At 41.8% G+C, this 26,596-nt stretch overlaps 1 protein-coding gene across 4 annotated transcripts in view; it reads right to left on the reverse strand.

Annotated features, from left to right (window-relative positions):
• HRH2 (histamine receptor H2) overlaps positions 1-26,596 on the reverse strand; it is a 166,085-nt gene that overhangs the window by 9,922 nt on the left and 129,567 nt on the right. Inside the window, exon 3 of one of the 4 annotated variants that reach the window (XM_040344476.1) lies at positions 2,964-3,118. The exons of 2 other annotated variants lie outside the window; for them this stretch is intronic. In XM_040344476.1, coding sequence (XP_040200410.1) covers positions 2,980-3,118 — 139 coding nt within the window. In that variant the 3' untranslated portion in view covers positions 2,964-2,979. Of the gene's footprint in view, positions 1-2,963; positions 3,124-26,596 lie in introns of those variants that run through there. One more of the 4 variants, XM_040344477.1, reaches the window with a different exon arrangement.

The raw sequence follows: 26,596 nt of genomic DNA on the forward strand, positions 1-26,596 counted from the left end.
AGCCTTGCTTCTGAGTTTAATAGAGACAGTAGATATCTGTGTGCACAGGGCCAGTTCCGGAGGTTGCAGAACGTATTTTTGCCAAATTCTAGGAGAGAAAGTGACAAAAAAAGGGTTAAATTTGCCCATGAAGCGCCGCAGCAGCAGCGCTTGGCTGTCTGTTTGGCGTCGCTGCCTATTGATTTCAATGGGCAGCGGCTCTTTAGGAGTAGTGTATACACCACTCCTACAGCACTGCAAAGATGCAAAGATCTCCATACTTATCTGATAATAGAATTGGATAGAGCGGTCACAAATGTCCTCTTCTCGGGTCCCCCGTTGGCACTCCTAGCCTTCCTCTGTCTCCAGTACCCCTGCTGGATGCCGCTTTGCATCCATTGCGTCCATTGACACAGATATCAGGACTTGGCTCGGCTGCTCGATCCTTCGTCACTGGCTTGGATTGACAGCAGCGGGAGCCAATAGCTCCTAGTGTCTCAGCAAAGCCAGTGAGACCTGGAAGTGATGTGAGAGAAGAGCTGCAGACATGCACAGCGCTGGACCAAATGAGGGCTTGGGTAAGCAAAAGAGGGGTGGTGAGGGGGGATGCTGATGCCTACACATTTTTTACCTTAATGCAAGGAATGCATTAAGGTGAAAAATGTTTAGGCTTTAGAACCACTTTAAGATCCACCAAGGATCACCCTGTACAGGACAAAGTATGTATAGAATATCACTTGACCACGGTACTGTATATGTTAGCTTCAAAAAGCTATTTTACCATATTATAAGAATGCTATTCATAGACCATTGTTTAAATCAGTGGTTCTCAACCTGGGGGTCGGGACCCCCTCGGGGGTTGAATGACAATTTGCCAGGGGTCACTGAATCTTGGGCTGTTCCTGAAGCCCGCACTGCTCTCCCAGCCTTTTCGCGGCCGCCTAGCAGGGCTGTTCCTGGAGCCCGTGCCCTCCCACTCAGCCTCTTCGCAGCCGCCCATTCAGTTCACAGCATGGCTGGGGGGGGCAGAGACTAGAGGTCAGCTGACTGGTAAGGAATGTGAAGGGGAGGGGCTGGAGGAGACCCTATCTCCTGATTTCGGCATAGGTGTCACTGCAACAAGACACCACAAAGTCAGAGACACATTGAAGCTGGAGAAACATTGAGTAACACTTGTAGTTGCCATTAAAAGTCCCCACTACAGTTCTCAAATCAGCAGATGACCTTGATCAAGAGCACCTAAGTTGGCTGATCACAACCCCCCCCCCTCCAGCACTGCCACTCCCCCCCCCACCAAGGTGTAAGAGAAGGAATACAAATACAAAATACATGGAAGGGGGAGGAAAAGAGGGGGCGGAAGAAAAAGGGAGAGAAAGAATAAGAGAAAAAACACGAGAGACGGCTAGAGAGAGGGATGGGGGGTGAAAAAACAAGAAATTAGTATAGAAAAAGATAAAGGAAGTGCAAAGAGAAAGAGTGGTACATCCTAAAATGTACCATAAGGGGTTTTAATACTGTACGAGTGGAAGGGACTCGAGGAGCGCTGAATGTCCCTGGGTTAGGGGCGCAAATTACTTGTCTTGCCTTGGGTGCTGACAACCCCACACTATGAAAATTATTTTACTGTTAGGGGTCCCCACAACTTGGGAAATTTTATCAAGGGGTCACAGCACTAGAAGGTTGAGAACCACTGGTTTAAATGATGATATTTCCTTTTCATATGCTGGAACTGCCCAAACATACACGTTATTATCATTTGTTTCACTCTTTTAATGCATCTACTCTTTTAAGTAATGTGATACTTTTTATCATATCTGTTAATAAATCTCTACAGATCTTTCCAGAATGTAATGTAATACAAAAGCTCCAACCCTAGCTCACAGTAGAAGATGCATATCTCAATAAAGAAATTGATTTTTAAAGTTTAAACGTTTTCACAGATTAGGTAGCAGGTACAATCTGACAACAAATTGCCTGGTAGGACTCTATTGTATTTTTCCATTTGAAAGAAAAGTGTTTCTTAAGCACATAAATTAGCCACTCTTGATTTCTACTGCTATTTAAATAACTAATAAATTACATTTTATTTATTTTTTGTCTTTGACCATGCTTACTAAAAGACCTAGTTATGTTTACAACATTAAAAATTGACATTTCGTAACATGAACAGATCTTATGCCGCATACACACCATCACTTTATGTGATGAAAAAAACGACGTTTTAAATCATGAAATAAAACAACGTTTTTGAAACTTCATTTTCAAAAACGACGTTGCCTACACACCATCGTTTTTTCAAAATGCTCTAGCAAAGCGCGGTTACGTTCAGCACTCTTTTCCATTGAAGCTAGCTTCATAACTTGCTTCTGAGCATGCGCGGGTTTAAAAACGTCATTTTGCCCACACACTATCATTTTAATTGGCACAAAAAACAACGTTTTGAAAAACGACACAAAAAATTGAAGCATGCTTAAATTTTTTTTTGTCTTTTTTCACAAGACATAAAACAACGTTTTCCCCCACACACGGTCATTTTAATTGACGTTTTTCAAAACTTCGTTTTTTTCATCACATAAAGTGATGGTGTGTACGCAGCATGAGTGTTAGACAATTTAGGGAAAGTGCTACAAATGTATCCCTGTAGTGCTCAAATTATTCTGATAAGGAAATAAGTAAATTTGATTCACATTTGGAAAATGGAATGTCACTCATTTTTGGAATACAACAATAGCAATGATTGATTATTACAATTGGCCAAAGTGTCTATTCTATGATGCCCAATCGAATCACATCCATCAATGAAATGTCCTCATTGGTTAGGTTGGCCTGTCAGTGCTGTACCCTCATGCAGTTCCTGACAGATAGTACATTTTGTGTTGTCAGGAATACACTCTGAAAATTGACAGTAAAAGGCGTGCAAATAAAATTTAACCCTTTCCAGGCTCAACGGTTTAAGCAACAAATACTTTAAGCTCTGCACTCACCCATATGCTCTTGACACTAATTTCCTTGTCTCCAGGGGTATCTGACCTGGTCCACTGGTCCTGCTGGACTCTGCATGGAGCACTCTGAAGTTATAGGAAATGATGGCTGGTCTTGTGCCCGGTTACAAATCATGAATGGCGAGTTACCTAGGGTCCTGAGCTGGAAAGGGTTAAATTATAAGAAAATATAGTATCAGAGGAAGTTACGTTTGACACTACAATTATTGTGGCAATAACATGCCTTACATATCAAGGTGTTTACTTTGAAAATATGTTGCTTAACACTAAAATCATCATCCCACACACAGGTTTGGGTGGGGGGGGGGGGGGTTAGATTTTACCAAAGTTACTCAAAGTCTTCCATGATTGCAATGAGTACAGTAAAGGTTTACACTATTTTTTTTAAACATGGTATGCTCTTTTAAACAGATACCAGTGCTATGGCAAAAAAAAAAAAAACACATAAATATGATTTGCATCCCCAAGAAAGCTTTGCAACTAGATACTAGGGCCCGGATTCACGTAGCACTTACAACGACTTATCTCGAGATACGCCGCGTAAGTGTAACTATGCGCCGTCGTATCTTTGCGCCGTGCCCACAGAACTAGATACGCCTGAAAATAGGCTTCTTCCGACCAACGTAACTTTCCTACGTCGGCGTATCGTGGGCGCATATTTACGCTGGCAGCCTCATTGCACATATGCAAATGAGGGAGATACGCCGATTCACAAACGTAGTTGCGCTCGTTGTTTACGTTGTTTACGTAGTAGTACGTGAATAGGGCTGGGCATAGGTTACATTCACGTCGTAGGCAGTGATTCGACGTATCTTAGGGAGTAGTTTCGACGTGATTCTGCACATGCGCACTGGGTTGCGTCCACAGGACGGTGCATGCGCCGTACGTTATTCGTATATCTTTATGACGCTCAGTACATAATTTACATGGGGTCACGCCTCATTAGCATGGCTCACGCCCACTGCCACTTACGACGAGTTACGCCGAGGGAACCCAGCTTAGATTTGGGAGCAAGTGCTTTGTGAATACTGTGCTCGCTGCTCTGCGCTATGTCGGCGTAGCGTATATTCGATACGCTACGCCGGCATAACCATGCAACAATGTATGTGAATCCGTGCCTAGATAACTAGATACTTACTTACCAACTTGATGGCCTCAGACAATGATTTGTCTAGATATTAATGTTTAATAATACATCCAGCCAAAAAGTTTTATTGTAAGCTTTAATAGATTAGGGAAGGGTTAAGATGTATTTGGAGTTTTTTTATTGCTGTTCATATCCTTAATGACTTCTTCCTTCTCCAGTCACATCTTGAGAAAGGGTACTGTACAACTCCTAATCTCCCCTGATTGCTTGCTGTATTTGAGAAGTTCAAAAATCACTATTGTTCACAAAGTAGAACATTGTATCATCAGCATCTTGAAGCCCTGCTTATCACCTCCACTCTTTCTTTCTGCATTCACATGAACAACATTATTACAAAAACTATTTTTGTTCATAGGGACCACCAACTGGTGCCTTTTCTAGATTGCAAGCATCATGCTTGCAAATCAGACCATCCTCAAAGGTTAATGGTTTGCCTAGGCCTTCCCCACTCTCCCCATTGTTTGTGTCTCTGTTGGAAAGATTCTAAAACATGCAAGAAAGTGATGAGAAATCTCCCCAATAGTGATACAGACAGCAAATAAAAAAATGACACAAGTTCTAATCTCTAAAAAAATACACAAAAAGATGTGGGTGGAGTTAGGCTAAAAAACTATAGTAGTAAAATAAACAAAGGTTCATCCTTTAGCCCTGGTTCCCAGTAGAATGCAGTGAGGAAACGTGATCCATGCACATTTGCCAAGTGTTTAAATTGCACTGCCCTTACCACCAGCAGTGGCATCAGTGCAATGTTAATGACACCTTGAATGCAGGTCACAAACACTGTGCATTGCATGCACTACTTTGCAGCGATGCGGTGCAATTTGAGCCCATTAAAAATTAATTAGCACTTATCACACCACACTGAATGACATGTGAATTGCACAGGAATGTGGTGCAATTCCTGTGCAATTCATAGGCAATTCATAGTGTGACGCAGGGTTAGCCCAGCTCTAATAGTACTGCTAAATTTGCTTTTAAGTCCTTAGACAGAATATAATTAGGCATAGCCTACAGAATAATGTAACATAAACGAGATGCTCAATATCTGCCATCAGTATCGCTTACACTTATTATAACCAGCACTACGTTTCAATGTCTAGCAAATAGTAGCACATTTCAAACAACTGTTTTCACCAAAAATACTTAATCCAATATAATGGCAACATTGGACTGTGTGAACCTAATTAGAGTACAAGAGTACTTAAAGTGGTAGTAAAGCCCGCGTTGTGATTTTTACCTACCGGTAAGCCTATAATAGAACTTACTGGTAGGTAAAATGAAAATCTCCTAAACGAGCACTGTTTAGGAAATATTTACCCTAGGTACAGCCAGTGCCATCATCTGCGCATGTGCTATGAAGGTCTGGCATACCTTGCCGAACCTTTAGAGCTTGTGCCGGAAATGAGGGCTCTTGTAGGAATGTGTAGGAATGGCGTTGTCGCGTCTCTGGCCAATCACACAGCTGCAAACCCAAAAGAAAGAGCGGGGGGGGGAGATGTCAGCCCTCTCTTCAGTGACAGAGCTGCGCTGGAGGGCTTTGTTATAAGGTAAATATTTTATAATGGGCTAGTATGCGATGCATACCAGCCCATTATACCATTGTCTTACAAGTGTTTTTTTTTTTAAACCAGCCACGTTTACAACTGCTTACTAGGGATGAGCCTAACACCCCCCTGTTCGGTTCGCACCAGAACTTGCAAACACACCAAATGTTCGTGTAAACTTTAGAACCCCGTTAAAGTCTATGGGACTCGAACATTTGAAATCTAAAGTGCTAATTTTAAAGGCTAATATGCAAGTTATTGTCCTAAAAGTGTTTGGGGACCTGGGTCCTGTCACAGGGGACATGTATCAATGCAAAAAAAGTTTTAAAAACTGCTGTTTTTTCGGGAGCAGTGAATTTAATAATGCTAAAAGTGAAATATTACTTAAAATTTTGGACCTGGGGGGGGGGGGTGTAAAGTTAGCATGTGAAATAGTGCATGTTTCCCGTACTTAGAACTGTCTCTGCACAACGTGTCATTTCTGAAAGGAAAAAAAGTATTTTAAAACCGGACTTGCGGCTATAATGAATTGTCGGCTCTGGCAATTCAGAGCGAATTCATTCATAACAAAAAAAAATAGCGTGGGGGTCCCCCCAAATTCCATTACCAGGCCCTTCAGGTCTGGAATGGGTATTAAGGGGAACCCCGCCGTCAATTTAAAAAAAAATGACGTGGGGTTCCCCCCAAATATGCATTCCAGACCCTTCAGGTCTGTTGTGGATTTTAAAGGGGAACTCCACCCCAAATTTAGAAAAAAATGGCGTGGAGTTCCCCCAAAAATTCACACCAGACCCCCTTATCTGAGCACGTTAACCTGGCCGGCCGCAGAAAAGAGGGGGGACAGAGTGCGGCCCCCCCTCTCCTGAACCGTACCAGGCCACATACCCTCAACATGGGGAGGATTACCCCATGTTGATGGGGACAAAGGCCTCATCCCCACAACCCTTGCCCGGTGGTTGTGGGGGTCTGCGGGCGGGGGGCTTATCAGAATCTGGAAGACCCCTTTTACAAAGGGGACCCCCAGATCCTGCTCCCCCCCTATGTGAATTGGTAAAGGGGTACATTGTACCCCTACCATTTCATGAAGGAAGTGTAAATAGTTGGAAAAAACACACACACCGTAGAAAAAAAATCCAGTGGTGGTAATCTACTCGGTCCCAGCTCCCTGCTCCAACGTTGTCTGTATCCAGCGACGGTTGATCTCCGGTCCAGCGATGAAAAGATCCATCCATCCAGAGCGCAGCCACGCCAACCTCCTCTCTCCGCTGTACACAGCCCAGCGAATGACGCGCTGTAACTTTGACATTTATTATATAGGGGAGGCGGGGCCACCCATCACGTGACCCCACCCCCTTTGACGCACCCTCTGCTACGTCACTGGGAAAACCCCGCAAGGGGGAAGACTGGGCTTCCCCAGTGACGTAGCAGAGGGTGCGTCAGAGGGGGCGGGGTCACGTGACGGGTGGCCCCCGCCTCCCCTATATAAGAAATGTCAAAGCTACATCGCGTCATTCGCTGGGCTGTGTCCAGCGGAGAGAGGAGGTCGGCGTGGCTGCGCTCTGGATGGATGGATCTTCTCATCGCTGGACCGGAGATCAACCGTCGCTGGATTCAGACAACGTTGGAGCAGGGAGCTGGGACCGAGTAGATTACCACCGCTGGTTTTGTTTTCTTTTTTTTTTATTAATAAATGACTTTTTTCTACGGTGTGTGTGTGTTTTTTCCAACTATTTACACTTCCTTCGTGAAATGGTAGGGGTACAATGTACCCCATTACCAATTCACATAGGAAGGGGGCAGGATCTGGGGGTCCCCCTTGTTAAAGGGGTCTTCCATATTCTGATAAGCCCCCCGCCCGCAGACCCCCACAACCACCGGGCAAGGGTTGTGGAGATGAAGCCCTTGTCCCCATCAACATGGGGACATCCTCCCCATGTTGAGGGCATGTGGCCTGGTATGGTTCAGGAGAGGGGGGGCCGTACTCTGTCTTCCCCTCTTTTCTGCGTCCGGCCAGGTTAACGTGCTCAGATAAGGGGTCTGGTGTGAATTTTTGGGGGAACTCCACGTCATTTTTTTTTATTTGGGATGGAGTTCCCCTTAAAATCCACACCAGACCTGAAGGGTCTGGAATGGATATTTGGGGGAACCCCACATCATTTTTTTTTAAATTGACGGCAGGGTTCCCCTTAATACCCATTCCAGACCTGAAGGGCCTGGTAATGGAATTTGGGGGGACCCCCACGCTATTTTTTTTTTATGAATGAATTCTCTCTAAATTGCCAGAGCCGACAATTCATTATTGCCGCAAGTCCGGTTTTAAAAGACTTTTTTTCCTTTCAGAAATGACACTTTGTGCAGAGACAGTTCTAAGTACTTGAAACATGCGATATTTCACATGCTAACTTTACACCCCCCTAGGTACGAAATTTAAAGTAATATTTCACTTTTATTGATTCACTTTTAGCATTATTAAATTCACTGCTCTCTGAATTGCCAGAGCCGACAATTCATTATTGCCGCAAGTCCGGTTTTAAAATACTTTTTTTCCTTTCAGAAATGACTCTTTGTGCAGAGACAGTTCTAAGTACTTGAAACATGCGATATTTCACATGCTAACTTTACACCCCCCCTAGGTACGAAATTTAAAGTAATATTTCACTTTTATTGATTCACTTTTAGCATTATTAAATTCACTGCTCCCGAAAAAAATGCATTGATACATGTCCCCTGGGGCAGGACCCAGGTCCCCAAACACTTTTTAGGACAATAAATTGCATATTAGCCTTTAAAATTAGCACTTTAGATTTCTCCCATAGACTTTAACAGGGTGTTCTGCGGCTTTTCGAATTTGCCGCGAACACCCCTAATTGTTCATTGTTCGCCGAACAGGCGAACAGGCAATGTTCGAGTCGAACATGAGTTCGACTTAAACTCGAAGCTCATTCCTACTGCTTACATGTGCTGCTAATTTCTGAATTAATGCCTAAACATAGCTATAGGGGCTTTTATAGAGGCTAACAATGTGCGGTTGCCCCTGACAGTTGTGCAGCCATGTTCACAGAGGCCCTGTCATCAACTTGAAAAATTGGGAGCAAAAGCAGAGAAAGTCTTTTTTTTTTTTTTTTACTTTTACAGTTTTTCTTTTCAATAAACACATTTTTATTGACTTGCACTCTGCTGCTAAATTTTCTAGCAAATTTGACTACTTCTGGAAAGCCTATTTCCCAGTGATCCCCGCTTCTTCCTTGCACACAATTGCTTTCTCCTCTTCTGGGAGTGTGTTATTACTGTCTGTAGTGACTTAGCTCCTCCGCACCGCTCCTCACCTCTCTACATAACCTTTTCTCCTGAGGCTAAACAAGCTTTGTTTACTGTATGAGTATTGTTCTAATCCTTCTAGGTTAAACTCTTCTAGTAGGAAAAAATGTGTTATGCAGCCAGAGTTATGTTTGAACAGCATTATCAGCTAGCATGGATGAAAGTGGAAAACCAGCTGGAGTTAGCTAAAATAACAGCAATGTGAATTGTGCAAGAACAAATTGATCAGGACTTTCTGGATGTTCTATTTTGCAGGGTGCTGCCTAGGCATGTTCCAGACCACATCTGCTATTCTAGTTATAATAGATGCCAGGGTGCCGCAATATTACGTTAGTGGTCAGGATTTGAAAGTGAGCTAAAGATCCTTTAAGTTATGTGGACAAAGGACAAATTATGAATATAAAAAAACGTAATAAAATAAACATTTCTCACATGACTCGTAGCCTTAAAAAGACCCAACTGCTAGACCTTAAATTTTAACATTATTCCATTATTTAACATTATTCCTCCTATGTGATTATATGTGAATTTAACCTGTAAAAGCCTTTTTGTGTAGACACCCAAAAGCCCTCTTGGGTTTGGATGTGATGTCAGCAGCCCCAGGATACTCAGTTGACACTCTTTGGTATCCCTGTTTAATTCCCTCATAGCTGAGACATAAAATAAGTGACCCCCGACGTCCGCATCATTCGATTTGATTGACAGCAGCGGAAGCCAATGGCTGTGCTGCTATCAATCTATCCAATGAAGAGCCGAGAAGCAGTTGAGAGAGCGACGCAGGAGCCCCAAATGCAATTTGGGGCTCAGGTAAGTAAAACAGGATGCATTAACCACTTCAGCCCCGGACCATATTGCTGGTCAATGACCGGGGCCACTTTTTGCGATTCGGCACTGTGTCGCTTTAACTGACAATTGCGCGGTCGTGCGACGTGGCTCCCAAATGAAATTGGCATCCTTTTTTTCCCACAAATAGAGCTTTCTTTTGGTGGTATTTGATATTTTTGCGCTATTAAACAAAAACCAATTGCCAATTTTGAAAAAAATATGAATATTTTTTGCTTTTTGCTGTAATAAATATCCCCAAAAATATATATAAAAATTATTTTTTTTCCTCAGTTTAGGTCGATACGTATTCTTCTACATATTTTTCGTAAAAAAATCGCAATTAGCGTTTATTGATTGGTTTGCGCAAAAGTTATAGCATTTACAAAATAGAGGATAGTTTTATGGCATTTTTATTAATATTTTTTTTTCACTAGTAATGGCAGCGATCAGCAATTTTTTTCGGTACTGCGACATTATGGTGGACACTTTTGACACATTTTTGGGACCATTGGCATTTGTATAGCAATCAGTGCTATAAAAATGCATTGATTACTATAAAAATGCCACTGGCAGGGTAGGGGTTAACTCTAGGGGGCAAGGAAGGGGTTTAGTATGTTCCCTGGGTGTGTTCCAACTGAAGGGGGGGTGGACTGACTGGGGGAAATGACTTATCGCTGTTCATACATTGTATGAACAGAAGATCAGGCATTTCTTCCCTGACAGAACCGGGAGCTGTGTGTTTACACACACAGCTCCCGGTTTCACGCTCTGTAACGAGCTATCGCGCGTGCCCGGCGGCAATCGCGCCCGCCGGGCACGTGCGCCGGGATCAAGGACGAGCGGGTGGCACGCGTGCCCCTATTTGCTGCTGGGAGAGATGACATATAGCTATGTGATCTCGCCCAGCAGAGCCGACCTGCCTCCATATAACTGCGGCGGCTGGTCGGCAAGCAGTTAAGGTGAAAAAACACAAAGGTTTACAAAAATGTTTTGCTTTTAAATACTGTTTTCCATCTCCTGGTTTCTTGAGGCACTGGTGATGTAACCCTGGCTTCCGAGCTGCATCCTGGGAAGTTCATGTCACTTGTTCCAGGAGGCAGACTCAGAGTTCCAGGAAGTAAAGGGAAATGGATTTATGTGCCTTTAGTAAAAATGGCCACCGTGAGAGGAAGGGGCTGGAAAAGAAAATCCTTTTTGTAAGACTCAAAGTTGTCTGTTATGATGTGCACACAAGGAAGAGAATTGTGTTTAGTATTTTTACATCTCTTTTTGTACATCTTTACTTAAATAAAGAAAATACAGTGCATTGAAAAAGTATTCACACCCCTTGAAGTTTTCCATATTTTGCCATGTTACAACCAAAAATGTAAATGTATTTTATTGGGATTTTATGTGATAGAGCAACACAAAGTTCAACATAATTGTGACGTGGAAGGAAAATTATAAATGGTTTTCATTTTTTTTTTACAAATAAATATGTGAAAAATGTGGCGTGCATTTGTATTCAGCCCCCTTTACTCTGATACCCCTAAATAAAATCTAGTGGAACCAATTGCTTTCAGAAGTCACCTAATTAGAAAATAGAGTGTAATTTAGTCTCAGTATAAATACAACTGTTCTGTGAAGCCCTCAGAGGTTTGTCAGAGAACCTTAGCAAACAAACAGCATCATGAACCAAGGAACACACCAGACAAGTCAGGGATAAAATTGTGGAGAAGTTCAAAGCAGGGTCAGGTTCTAAAAAAATATCCCAAGCTTTGAACAACTCATGGAGTACTGTTCAATCCATCATCCGAAAATGGAAAGAATATGTCAAACCTGCAAACCTACCAAGACATGGCCACCCACCTAAATTGACAGAACGGGCAAGGAGAGCATTAATCATAGCAGCAGCCAAAAGGCCCATGGCAACTCTGGAGGAGCTGCGGAGATCCACAGCTCAGGTGGGAGAATCTGTCCACAGGACAACTATTAGTTGTGCACTTCACAAATTTGACCTCTATGGAAGAGTGGCAAGAAGAAAGTCATTGTTGAAAGAAAGACACCATGTGGGGGACACAGCAAAAAAGTGTAAGAAGGTGCTCTTGTCAGATGAGACCAAAATTTAATCTTTTTGTCTGACAGAAAAACGCTACATGTGGAGAAAAACTAACACTGCACATCACCCTGAACACACTATCCCCACTGTGAAACATGGTGGTGGCAGCATCATGTTGTGGGATGCTTTTCTTCAGCAGGTACAGGGAAGCTGGTCAGATTTGCTAGGAAGATAAATGGAGCCAAATACAGGGCAGTCTTAGAAGAAACCCTGTTAAAGTCTACAAAAGACTTGACACTAAGCAGGAAGTTTACCTTCCAGTAGGACAACGACCCTAAGCATACACCCAGAGCTACAATGGAATAGTTTAGTTCAAATCAAAGCATATTCATGTGTTAGAATGGCCTAGTGAAAGTTTAGACCAAAATCCAATTAAGAATCTGTGGCAAGACTTGAAAATTGCTGTTCACAGATGCAATCCTATCCAATCTGTCAGAGTTTGAGCTTTTTTGCAAAGAATATTTTTATATCAATGAAAATATTTTTATATATTATAATATGTAAAAGAAGTGTACATTGCAGCAAGTGTTGAGAAAGACAGGTACATAAATTTTAAGAGCAACATCAGAGGTACCTGAGAACCATATATGGCCACTAAGCCACTAGCTGGGATCCACAACCCCAGTGAATTTTATTCTTTATTACTGATTATCTCACCTCTTGTATTTACTAAACAAGAGGTAGGTAATTTTATTACACCTATTATTTTAAAGATGTTTATCTTGTTATACTCTCTATCCTCTATAAAGTAGATGTGGAGGCATGGCCTGCAAAATATGTTTTTGCTTGTAGGATCCAAAGATTTCTCTAGGCCATGGTCATTTCTATTTATCTGGGATGAGGACAAATGGATGTCTATGTCTATGAAAGTACTGCTGTCCTTTATGGTAACACTTCTTTCACCACAGGGTTATATTTACCTAATGAGCATCCCCATGTAAGATTAGGTTCTTTTTTTACCTTTCCAGTGACTCTTGCCTCAGTGCCATACCTCTTTGCTTCTCCCATCTTGCCTCGCCTGTTTTCCGTCCCCCACAACTTAGCTGTGGTTTTTACTGTTGTCTTGTATGTCCTATAGTACAATGTTTCTCAACTCCAGTCCTCAAGTACCATCAACAGGTCATGTTTTCAGGCTTTCCATTATTTTGCACAGATGATTTGATCAGTTTCACTGCCTTATCTATTACCACATGGGAAATCATGAAAAAATGACCTGTTGGGGGTACTTGAGCACTGGAGTTGAGAAACATTGCAACAGTACCATACAAGCAGGAGGGAGGAACCACAGCAAGTGGTTAGGGATCAGGTATTCTACACACCTAGAAGTTTGGAATACCTGTTTCAGTGAACTGAGTTAAAGAAGGGGCATTTCAATATACTGGCCGCTGTGAAAGAAAGTATAAAACCTCATCTTTTACAGTGTGTTCTTTGAGAAAAAGTGAGCTTGCAGTGGTGGGGTCAATATAAAACAGGGTAGAAAAGAAAATTGTTAAGGCTTTCTAGTTGTGGAGGCCAACTATTTTCCATGTTGTAGTTCACCCCAGCTTTAGGAACTGGGACAAAATGCTAATCGGTATTATTTAGAGATTAAAACAGCTATGGAAACATTTTGTTATTTATTCCTAAATGAGTTTGTCTGTATCCCTGAGCTTTTGGCAATTGCTAACTTTTTAAACAGACCATACCCTTTACCCCAATAGCCTGGTGCTGCAATAAATGTGAAAATGATTAACTGTAAAAACGTATTTTGTGTTATTTCTAGCTGTTCAATTACAATGCTATAATAATAATAATAATAAAAAAATGCCTCTACTCTAGTAATGTTTAGTGGAAATACGTTTAAATTCATGAGAATGTTCTATTCAAACAAAACAATTTTCAGTTTAAATGGCATGGAGCAAAAGGATAAAATATAGTATTTTCAAGAAGATATAAAACATGCCAAGTAGAAGCAATGGAGTTTAAGCTGATGTAAATCAACACAGGTAGCTCAAACCCATTTGCAGTCTGCCAGTGTCAGTTTATAAGAAATAGACTGTACACGGCTGACTGCTTTGTTTTTACAGCTGTAAGGTCGTGCATATTTTTTGCTGCTATGGTTTGAACTGGGACCAGACATTTATGGTGCAGTAATGTACGTGCATTAAGTAATGCTTTAATATGTCTGTCTAATGCATCAAAAAAAGGAGCATGTGCTATTTTGCAATGCAGTGCACCACAACCCATGGTAATGCATTGGCATGTCTTGTGGTGCACTGCAATACACGTTTATTAGCAAGGTGTGTTGGGATGTCATTAAGAATGAATGACACCACAGCACACCAACACACAAAATGGTGGTTTTGCATGCTTTGCTGACACTTGGCATTGCTGCCAAGCAACAGTGTGAACCCAGCAACAAGGCCAGTTAACACCATTGTATTGAAGTAACACACATTATGTGCATTGGTTCGACGTGTAGCCATCTGTTCTGAATGTCTACCCAATGCATCTTCCCAGTGCTACCATGTGGCACTCCAGCTTTGCAGGGCTAACACATGTTGTTGTGGGATACACTGTCAAAAATGCTGCATACATGATTTTGTCTGCTTTGGTGAATTTGTTTTAATGCAATGCATGTTTTCGGTCATACATTTATTTCACCAGTGGTGGCTGGTGCTTAAAATTTTTGGGGGGGCGCAAACAAACCAAAAAAAAAAACATCAGTTGTAGCCTCACTGTGCCCATCAATTGTTGCCACTGTGCAATCAAACGCAGCCACTGTGCCATCAATTGTCGCCACTGTGTCATCAATTGTCGCCATTGTGTCATCAATTGTCGCCACTGTGCCATCACACGCAACCACTGTGCCATCACACGCAGCAACTGTGCCATCAATTGTCGAGTCTGTGCCCATCAGACTTTCAGAAGACGAATCAAAACTCTGCTCTTTTGATGTCATGAGACACGAACAACTAGCGCCCAGAAGCGATTCAGTTCGCATGCGCCGCGCTTTATAAGTTTTTCATTCATTCATTCATTCATTCATCAAACGCAGCCACTGTGCCATCAAACGCAGCCACTGTGTCATCAATTGTCGCCACTGTGCCATCAACTGTTGCCATTGTGCCATCAATTGTCGCCAATGTGCCATCAAACGCAGCCACTGTGCCATTAATTGTCACAAATGTGCCATCAAACGCAGCTACTGTGCCATCAAACACAGCCACTGTGCCATCAATTTTCGCCACTGTGCCATCAAACTGAGTAACTGTGCCATCAAATGCAGCCACTGTGCTATCAATTGTCGCCACTGTGCCATCAATTGTCGCCACTGTGCCCATCAATTGCCACCAGTTTTCCCCATAAAATGCAACCAGTTTGCCCCTTAAAATGCTGCCAGTTTGCCCCATAAAATGCCTCCAGATTGCCCCAAAATATTGCCAGATTGCCTCCCTGCTCGGCACTTACCTTTCTCAGGTGAGCCATCCTCCTCCACGATCCCTCGATGTCTTCTCCCACCCTCAATGTCGCTTCAGCCAATCAGGTGATCGGTAACCAGACCCGGTGAACCTGATTGGCTGAGCTGCGTGTCAGTGTTAACCAGGGAACGCACACTCTGTACGCCCTCTGGTCAACCATTTGGAAGCCGATTAGAGCCCACAGGCTGTAATCGGGAAGCCTGTCAGAGCCGCTGGCTCTGATAGACACTTCCAAAACACACCCACCGCTGTTATTCAGATGGCCGGCGCTCAACAGGAGGCCGGCCACCTAAATAGTGGGCGGCAGCGGTGACAATACATAGATTCATGCAATGCATGAGACTATATATTGTTGAGTGATGGTGCAGGAGAGAGGGGGCGGCACTCCTGCTCTCACTATGGAAGCACCGCCACTGTATTTCACCACAATGGACCAGGCTGCTGTGAATGAGTCCTATTATGGAAGTTGTTTTAAAATTCACGCTAAACACTACTGTATGTAAATCCAAAACTTTTTTTTTGTTTTGGATACTTTAAAGAAAGGTAAGAAATAAGGTGTTTATTGTTGTCTGCATCCCTTCTAGGGAGATTCGCTATTTATATTTGTCCTGGAGATCATTTTCATAAAGCTAGAGAACATTGTAAGAAGGGATGAGCTTTAGGTTCAGGAACCCAGCCTGTTTGCTGTTGACCAGGTCAATGACCTCAACCATGAGCCATTCGTTGCTAATGACAACCCAAGCACCAGATGCAGGCACACGCTTGCCACATGGCAAATGCACTATAAACATGCCATGATGATATGCAGTAAATAAAATGCACCACACTTCATTCATTGGGGCATTTGTTGCACATAGGGCAGCCCATACAATTGAATAGGCTGCCTACACTGTATGTGTGACCAGTAGGAATGCTGGGAAAAGCGCATAAAAAAATCTCAGGTGGAAACCTAGCCTTAGATGTAGTTTAGCATGAATTAAGCACATGCCTGCATCACAAATCACATCATTTTTTGGTGAAAAAAAACAACCTATTTATTTTAAACAATATACAAATAGTTGCTAGGACTTCTGGATATTTAACATAATTAGATACTACAGATAGTCCATTGCTAAACACATTTAAAGCAAATATGGTGGCCCCCATCTACATACTGGTATATAAGAAAAAGTATTTATTTAGTTTATCTGTTTTTAATCCACTAATTTAAAACAATTTCTTTTACATACTATAGTAAGCCTATTTACACACTTTCCTGTACCACTGTTCTCTCTCTCTCTTTTTTTTTTTGAGTTGTATAGGTCTGTGTTGCAAATCTGGAACAAACCCACTGTCTACATACTTGCCTTTCCTGTGTCATTATCTTCTGTGCTAAAGATCAACTTTCTTGTGCTGAAGGTTTTGCCATCTTCACCCGTCCTGACGCAAAATGGAGCATAAACTAATATAGGTACACTGTAGATAATGATGCTGATGATGCTGATGACTTCTGCTCCCCCTTTCTTTTTTTAATCGGGAATGGGGGGGCTTCATTTTGACAGGTACCCTCTCCCACCCTCCCCCTGCAGCAATTCCACTAGAAGGCACCCCAAACACCCCATGCAGCCTTCTGGGACATGTCATAATTACAAGGCACAGCACAGTGTATTGCACAGCCAGCCACAAGGAATCACAGCCAGCTGCAAACAGGAAATATGCCGACACTGGAGACCCGGAGACCGTCAAAAAAGCAGTTCGGGTGAGGACTACTGGACAGGACAGTTGAGTGTCCTTTTATTAAAAGTCAACAGCTACAGTATTTGCAGCTGATGACTTTTTTTTCAGACTGAAGAACTGCTTTAAATCAGCTTTTATCCTTAATTTTAAGTCTGAACTTTATTGGTAACTTATAAACAAAATCTATTTCCTCATGTTATCAGTATTGCACGCCCTCTAATCCCAAAACTAGACAATCTATCCAGTTCTCCAAATGGATTTTCTCAGATGGCTTTTGTATGCTTCCCAAATCTATTTCCATTTTAGATGTATGTCATGATCTATTATATTACCTCTTATAACATGTCAGATCTCATCTTTTTCAGTACCTAGCCCAGTAGCTTCAATCAACATTCACATCTGGCTTTTGTGCCGAAAAGAATCAACTATGACACGAACACTTTACAAGCAAGACATCCACTTAAGGGAAAAGTCAGTAGATGACAAGTACACTAAAGATGAAGAAAGAACAGTGATATGGAAAAAAGCAGACTCATAAAATACATGACCTGCTGCATAAAAAGCTAACACTTACCCAGCATTTAAACTTCTTACTAGACTTTTACTGTAATTCTACGCAGCTGTGCTTGGCTAAACAATGCTGCAGTATTGTATGATGATCATTTGTCAAGGTGACAGGACTGCAGCAAAGGCTAATTGTACACAGCTTGTATTCACTGTAGAAAATGTACAAATGAAAACTGTCATTTGGATTCAATAAAAGCTTAAATGTCCAAATCAGACTCCGATTCACAAGTGCTAAACTTCAGAAATGATTCTGTAAGTCATTACAGAGTACTGTGCTAATTCTGTAAACATCCCTTCTGCGAGGAGGTATATTTGCCAAGCACTAATTGACAGCTTAAAGTGGACCTTTCAGTAATTTTACTAAAGTCTGCATGAGTATAAATTAAGGTAATAGTACCAAAATGGTGATTTTTTTTAATTAAAAGCATCCCTAAGCTACAATCAAGTGTATACCTAGGTATAGATAATGTTAACTGTCTGCTTCAGGCCATGAACAGACTGCAACATGCAATAACTTTGCAGTAAGTCACAATGTAGTAGGGGCCCGCCTATCTCAGATTCAAAGCTAAGAGCTGCACATCCACCAGGAATTACAAAATGTTGTTATCTCCGGGCCACTATTTTAGTTCATAAAGTAAATCCTACCATTAAAAATGCCTGAAACAAAAATGAAACCATTTTGCTGAAGAGAAAAGTAGATGAAGGAATTGTCAGGGGAAGTATGGATGTATTGCTAACCACAAAATATACAAGAAACAGGAAATTCTCATCTTTATGCTAGCACTCAGAATGTGTTAGTGGTCTGAGAATAAAAAAGGAACTTTTTCAAAATGGGAATAAACCATCAGTTTGACCTGTACAATTAGAACAGTAGAGCTGCGCTAAACATCAACCTGAGTATAAAACAGTGAATAAACCAACAATAGAAACACAATATAATCCATAGCAGACGTCAACACCGTTCATGTAGAATAAGGTGAAAAGGTGTATATCACTTTAAAAGTCCTCCTCGTGATGCTGGTGACTCACAACACGACAAGAAGTGTACCTCCACTACATAAAATACACGCTTACCAGATAGAAACCATATGAAATCTTGCAGGTAATGCCCAGCCAGGGCAGTTGTCCTCAAGAGAGAAGTCAAATGGCAGTATAGTATGTAGTAGACAAGAGCAGATGATCTAAGCCTTTCCCAAGACCCAGCCATACAAGGCCACAAACCCTCAACAAAGATTCCCTGCAAGAGGGGGATGTCAGTTCACAATAAAATAATATAGTAGTGCATTATCAGTACATGTATAGTGTAATGCATAGTGCATAATGTAATGCATAGTGTATACTGCCGTTCTGGCATTCATGCATTCATGGCATTGTTGGGGTTAGTAGTGAATTGGGTAATGAAGTTAAGAGTATTATTGGCTAATATGGAGGGAAAATTTTAATTTTTTTAATTTTGTGTATTTATGTTCAAAACTAAAAGAAAAAGTTCAATAAATAAGAACTATTTTAATTAAAAAATATAACACTATAACTATTTTTTATATTTGTATATTAACTATTATGTTCACAATTAAAAATAAATAAATTCATATTTAATTAAATAAATATAACATTTACTATTTACTATTTCCAGCCAGCAAGCCTCCTTATAGCCTCCTTTTACATATTTACTAGTTAACCTTGACTGTTTTTCTTAAAAAGCTCATTCTCCACCATATAATGCTGAATCAGTCAGTGGTAAGGCTTATTTTCCATAATATATTCTTTTTTACAGTTATTTTTTTTTAATTATTTTTTTACCATTTATATTTTTTGTTATTGTTTTTTTTACAATACTTTTTCTGGGGGGGGGAGTGGATGGTGTCACTGTTTTTTGAAATGTATTATTAATTTGACAATTTAACCTTTAAATATATATTTATTACAATTCCTTTTTTTATTTTATCAGCTCTGTTGGGGGAGGGGGGGGGGGCTTTCGTGAGATATCAGGGGTCTAAAGGGAGTAAGGAGTTTAGAGGTGTAAAAGATGAGAGATAGGAGGGGGATGGATTGAGACAGGAGGGGCGCCTGACTCCTATCGGACCCTGCTCTTCCAAACATCCATTCTCTGTTATCCGGGTAGCTTGATGGTGTAAGGTTATCAAGAGAGTAGAGTTATTGAGTCGGCTCAGTTGGTGCATGTGGGCGTGTTGCTTGGATGTATTCGTTGGTATTCTTAAAGTGGTACCAGTAAACCCATTGGGCAGTGTGTTTGGAGATATTGTCATGGGAGATGGCTATAAGCTCCTCCATTTCGCTGTTTTTAATGATTCTCTGATACCATTCTTTAATTGAGTATGGTAAAGCTTAGCTTCCTTGCTTCACTGCTCAGTACAGCTCTATACAAAGTTTCAGTTGGAGAGGGGCATTTTCAAAGGTAGCAGCTACTGCTGTGTTCTGTCTTTTAGAATGGGTCGGGCAGTATGGAAGTTTGCCAGTTTTTTAAGGACACTGGCAAGTTTGATAACATAAAGAGAAGTGAAGGCAGGGAACATAATTCCAGCTTGTAGCTTTTGGGCCCAGATATCTGTAATGCCCTGGGACCAGATGGTGCAAAGGCTAACAGATGTCCCCCACTTTGACAAGGGGGGGCACTGCTCATTGTGAGGAGGACTTGTTCATGGGTTTTGAGGAGTTGAGAGTCTAAGGCCCCATACACACGAGAGAATTTATCCGCGGATACGGTCCAGCGGACCGTTTCCACGGATAAATCCTCTCAAAGATTTCCGCAGATTTCGATGCGATGGAGTGTACACACCATCGCATTGAAATCCGCGCGGAAATCCTCTGGCGATGACGTGTCGCGCCGTCGCCGCGATTATGACGCGGCAAAGGGCGCGACGCTGTCATATAAGGAATTCCACGCATGCGTCAAATCATTACGACGCGTGCGGGGAATCCCTTTGGACGAATGGATCCGGTAAGTCTGTACAGACGAGCGGATCCATCCGTTGGAATGGATTCCAGCAGATGGATTTGTTGTGCATCACAGAAAATATCCGATCTGCTGGAATCCATCCCAGAGGAGATTTCTCCGCGGAAACAGATCCGCTGGCGTGTATACACCATAGGATCTATCCGCAGAAACCCATTTGCTGGGATTTATCTGCGGATGGATTCTATCGTGTGTACGGGGCCTAAGACTTAAGGCAGAACTGATTTTCAGGTTTTTCTCTGGATTTGGAAACCTATACGAAATAAAAGGAACTTTTCTTATTTTTAGAAGCAGAGAGCTTCACAGATTGAGGTTAAATAGTTTTTTCTCTTTTATGGGCCAAATGGGTACTTAATTATTGTTGCTCCTCCTGATAAAGTTCCCCACCAAAAAGCAAGCAAGAGGCATTGTTTGCATTGGTGCTCTGCAGACCAACATTTATGTCAAAGGGTCCTCTGTATGTGCACCAGAAGGAGGCTCATTCTGGATGTTTGATGAATAATATCCTAGAGGGATCCTTTAGGCTAGATCCAGGATCTTTAGCCATGCCCTTGGACCAGACACCCACAGTCTGGCAGATAGACATGGCGGCAATTGCATGTAGAAAGGCAGAGACTGCTAGGGAGAATTAGGAAAGCAGGGAAAAACACTGCTCCAGGTGAGTGGATCCAGGTGCATTTAGGTGGGTGGGACTCCTCATTCGAGTGCACGCCTCGGATCACCTGCCCTGAATAAGCTAATGTAAAGAGAATGGCTGCCCACCAACATAGATAAAGTCCATTTATTTGGCAATTCCATAAAAGTGCATGGCACACACCACAATTACATCAGCCGTTACAGAGGTTGCCGTGTCTCACACAACGACATTGTGCTTATTTATAATCATGAGTGATGAGTAAACACAATGTAGTTGTGTGAAATGCGTCAACCTCTGTACCAGCTCATGTACTTGTGGTGTGTCCCATGCACTTTTATGGAATTGCCAAATAAGTGGACTTTTGCTATGTTGGTGTGCAGCCATTGTCTTTATATTAGGGAGAAAAAGGCTTTAGAAAGAGCTTCTAACCTTTCATACAAAAGGTCTTTGAACACGGATGTCTTCTACATGAATAATAAGAGTCTTGGTATTACAGGAAATGGTGGGGTCCACAACGGGGATGGTCCTCTTTTTTAAGAAGCCCTTCTTAATAAAGAATTGCTTGGTAACGCCTTTGGGAGGATCAAAAGCTTTATTTCAATTAGAACAATCACTGTGTAACACAGGATGCTTAAAAGAATTGACTGGAAAAGCGTTTGGGCATAGCTAAGCCTAGGCAATTATGGACTGTGTAAATACAGACTCATATGGTATACCTAAAGTGATTGTAAAAACTTGTTTTTTTTCTATAAAAATAACAAACATGTTATATTTACCTGCTCTGTACAATGGTTTTGCACAGAGCAGCCCCAATCATCCTTTTCTTTGATCCCTCTTTGGTGCTCCTGGCACCTCCCTCTTGTTAAGTGCCTCCACAACAAGCAACTTGCGATGGGGGCACCCGAGCCAAGCCGCAGCTCCACGTATCCATTAAGACACAGGCCTGTCCCCTCTCTCTCCTTAATGGCTAGCTGACTAAAAATGAGTGTCGCGGGAGGTTGCTATAAATTGATTAGCAGAGAGCTTGTCTTGTTATAGCACAGCTCTGCAAGTCTCAGCTGATTTGAGGAAAGGCATACACCCCTCCTCCAAATAGGCAGTCTCCCAGTGTAAGCCAAGAATACACTCCTACATTAAATGAGGAAATGTAAATTCTAACCCGATGTAAGAATTCTAAAGAACATAGAAAGGGAAAGACAGCAGATATGCATGTCAAACTTTTGTAGGGGGATTTGTTTCATCCCTGTGTATCGTCTGAAGTAGGTCACTGCACTGGGTATATGTGAGGGTTTACATCCACTTTAAGATAAAAAAAATTCTGCCTTTACAATCACTTTACGTTTTGGAGTTATGTCTGCAGAGTTAAGCCCTGTACACACGATCGGTTTGTCAGATGAAAACAGACCGATGGACCGTTTTCATTGGACAAACCGATCGTGTGTGGGCCCCATCGGTTTGTTTTCCATCGGTGAAAAAAAATAGAACATGTTTTACATTTTTCCTATGGATAAAAAACCGATAGAAAAAAACGATTGTCTGTGTGGAAGTCCATAGGTCAAAAATCCATGCATGCTCAGAATCAAGTTGACGCATGCTCGGAAGCATTGAACTTCATTTTTCTCAGCACATCATAGTGTTTTATGTCGTTCGGACACGGTTGGATTTTTGACTGATGGTGTGTAGGCAAGACTGATGAAAGTCAGCTTCATTGGATATCCGATGAAAAAATCCATCGGATTAGATTCCATCAGATATCCGATCGTGTGTACAAGGCTTAAGACTATTGTTGTACCAACTCCTCCAATAAGGTTAGGGTACAACCATCCTCATCCTTACCGGACTGTGCAAAAGCAGCTGCAGCCCCTGTAAAAAAAAGAGAGACGGTCTCTGGAGGGGAGGGCACAAAAGTATGACAGTTGCTCACGCGTGTGTTCTATCAGCTAATGTGGCTAAACTAATACCCCTAAACTGAGACTTAGTAGTAAAGAATTCCGCCATAGATAAAACAGAGGAGGGAGCAGCTTCTGAAAGGGTTAAGGAAGACTTTAAGAAGTGCCGCAACTCAAGCAGAAGACCATCTTCCATGACTTCAAGTCCCTTTGGGAGAACACTGCAAGATGTAGCCACAAACCACTGCTGGAACAGAAATACATAATGCCAGGCCACTGTAAGGCAGCGAGAAGCCAAGATGTATGTCCAAAGGATCACAGAAGATGATGAGGAACAAGAAGACAATCAGGTCCTTGTACACACTGAACAATTGCATTGAGTGAGCGAGTGAGTGAATAACTTGTATAGCGCTACAAATGCAAACTAAATCACCTCAAGGCACTTATTTCCATCCAGTGCCGTCCTTATCCTTCAGAAGAGATGAGTCTTAATTTTTTTTCCGGAAAGGCCGATGGTTTTCTTCCATGCGTTGTCCTTGGACTGCAAATCTTCGTTCTCCCTTTGATTTGTAGCGGGACTTGGGGATGTGGAGAAGGTTTTGGTTGGTTGATCGGAGAATTCGATTGGGGGTGTAATGCTTTATTTTCTCGCACAAGTATTAAGGAGCATTTCCTTGTGTGCATTTGTGGATAAGCCAGAGGGTCTTGAATGTGACCCCATCCTTTACGGTTAGCCAATGAAGGGTCCTCAGTGAAGGGGTGATGGATTCCCAGGGTTTTTTCCCCGTTACCACTCTGGCTGCTGTGTTCTGGACGACTTGTAGACGCAATATCTGATATTTAGGTAGTCCAATATAGAGGGAGTTTGCATAGTCCAGCCGGGAATTGATGATAGTTCCAACTACTACTGCTATGTATTCTTCTGGGATGAAGGGGATTAGTCTATGCTGCAGTCGGAGGAGATGGTGGGATCCGCTGACTACTGATCCTATTTGTGCATCCATCGACATTTCAGAATCAAAAATTACTCTGAGCCTTTTGACGTTGGTGCTTGGGGTGATCAACTGTCTGAGGATGGTGGGTGGTGTCCATGAAGTCTCAGCTTTTGTCTTTCGGTTGGCGTGGAGGAGAAGGAGTTCTGTCTTGGATCCATTGAGCTTGAGGGAGCTCTCAGTCATCCAATCATCGATCGAGCATTCTCATCTATACCATTAGGAGGGGACTCGAGCAAGAGCAGTAGGATCAGAGAGCCCACTCAACCCCAGTGGAGGTCTTAGAAAACCCAAATTTAAAATATGATGCAGCTTCTTTTCCTGACTGACCATGAGACCTGGAATGTTAAGCCTTTAGGGGACAAAAGAGCAAGTATGCACCACAGACTCTACACCAAAGGGCAAAGCCCAGACTTACCTCAGTAGAGGGTTTTGAGAGGCCCTGCAGTTTCCACACAGGCACTATAGGTTTGAAGAGGCAAATTCAGAGGTACGGCTTAGGCTGGTCTTCACACCTCCAGTAAGAAGGCTCCCTAGAGTTTTTATGGGTCTGGGTTTATCAGATGAATGTTTCATGACCCTGGACCAGTAAGGCACTCACACATTGCAGTGTTCAACAACACATTACAGGCTAGCTCTGCTTCTTCCTCTGAGCAGGTCTGGGTACAACTTTTGTGACAATGTCGTAGATCAACTAATTCAGTAGGATGCCAATATGAGACTCTTCTGGAACTGAAGAAACTTGCTAGAATAACGTCCGTTCTCCTAGGACACTAACAAAACTCTGAACATAATGGCATTGGGAGGGATTATACTAGATTGCATTCACAGCTTTTGCTTTCCAGGGTCTAATCTCTATAAGACAGCAGTGTAATCCAGTGTATCGGAATACTTCATTCAGTGTTCCTTAATGTAAGAAAAATATGTTTTATAAAGTATAGAATGAAAAAATTGGTATTAAAAGTATGTACCTGTAAAAAAATATATATATATATATATATATATATATATATATATATATATATATATATATATATACCCAAAACCTTTCCAGTTTTCTTATAATAGACTAGTGATAGATGCCATTTATTACAATTGTCATTCATTGGCACTATGGTACAAATGTAGTTTCTGTTGCATGCTTTATGTGCCAGGGCAAATTGTGGCTCAAATCCAGCACTGATAAGTATATTGTAAGGGCATGCATCTTTTTGATAATTTTGTTTATGTTAAAAAGATTTTGATAATATTCATGGAAAAATATGTAATGGAATACACATGACAGCCGTTCTACTGCCAAAAAAATAGAATTTCTGTCTAATCTAGAGAGTTAAACAGCTCTGCGAAACAGCACAGCCCTGTCTGGAAGGGCAGAAACCACATTTTTCTTTTCTTCAGGTCTTTCCCTTAGTCATCTTGTGAGTGGAAAGGTGAAGAAGCAGATTGATGAGCTCACCTCTATATCATTCCACTCTCTCCTCCTATAATCACGTCCCTTGTTATCACAAAATCACTGCAACACAACTTACTGTCTTCTTATACTGCTTCTCCCTTTTTTCATCTAAGTCCAGCTCTGCAGACACTTCAAAAGGTTCATACAAAGTCAAATTCAAGTGCTGAGATACATTTATTAAATAATTTTTAGGTATTAACTTTTTTATGTATTAATGCAGTGCTTCATCAATTTGTGTATGTTATAGGTGCCTGGAGTAGATTTAAGCTGTCGAATATCCAATGAATGAAAGTGATTGTAAAATTACGATTTGTATTTTTTAATTATGTCATATCTAACTGCTCTATGCAATGGAGAGGAGCCCCAATCCTCTTTTTATGGGGTCACCTGCCAGCCTTCTGGGCTTCTCCTCCTCTCCGTGTGCCAACATAGGAAGCCACTTCCTATAGTGGCACATGTGAGGGCTCAATCCTGAACCACGTTCTGTGTGCCCATTGAGACTTGGCATCGCCCACTGCCCTCTGTCACTGGAATTGACAGCAGCAGATGTCAATGGCTCCCATTGCTCTCACTGAGACTAGTGAGGAGGGGTAGAGTGAGAGAGAAGTGGCAATGGTCTTGGTTACAATGCTGGATCAAGATCAGGCCAAAGTAAGTATGGGGGGGGGTGACAATAGAAGTTTTTTTTTTACCTTAATGCAGAGAACAAAACCTCCAGCCTTTAAAACCACTTTAATCCGAGACCCAAGAAAAATAATAATGTGTGTTATACCCAAGAAATCCTAGTTGCTAACAACTGTCAGCCTCTAATGGTAGCCTAAGCTGACCATCACATAAAATTATTTAGCCACTTTGTTCAGGAGCCAATTCAGGTACCAACTGTATTCATGCCCACAATTTTACTCATCACTACAAATGTACTGTATATCAGTACATCAATGACATGTAGAATTGGCCATCTGTTAGAAGATCGTGGACAGTTTGGCCACCTAAT

Source organism: Rana temporaria, chromosome 3 (genome assembly GCF_905171775.1).
Source record: "Rana temporaria chromosome 3, aRanTem1.1, whole genome shotgun sequence".
Taxonomy (NCBI): domain Eukaryota; kingdom Metazoa; phylum Chordata; class Amphibia; order Anura; family Ranidae; genus Rana; species Rana temporaria.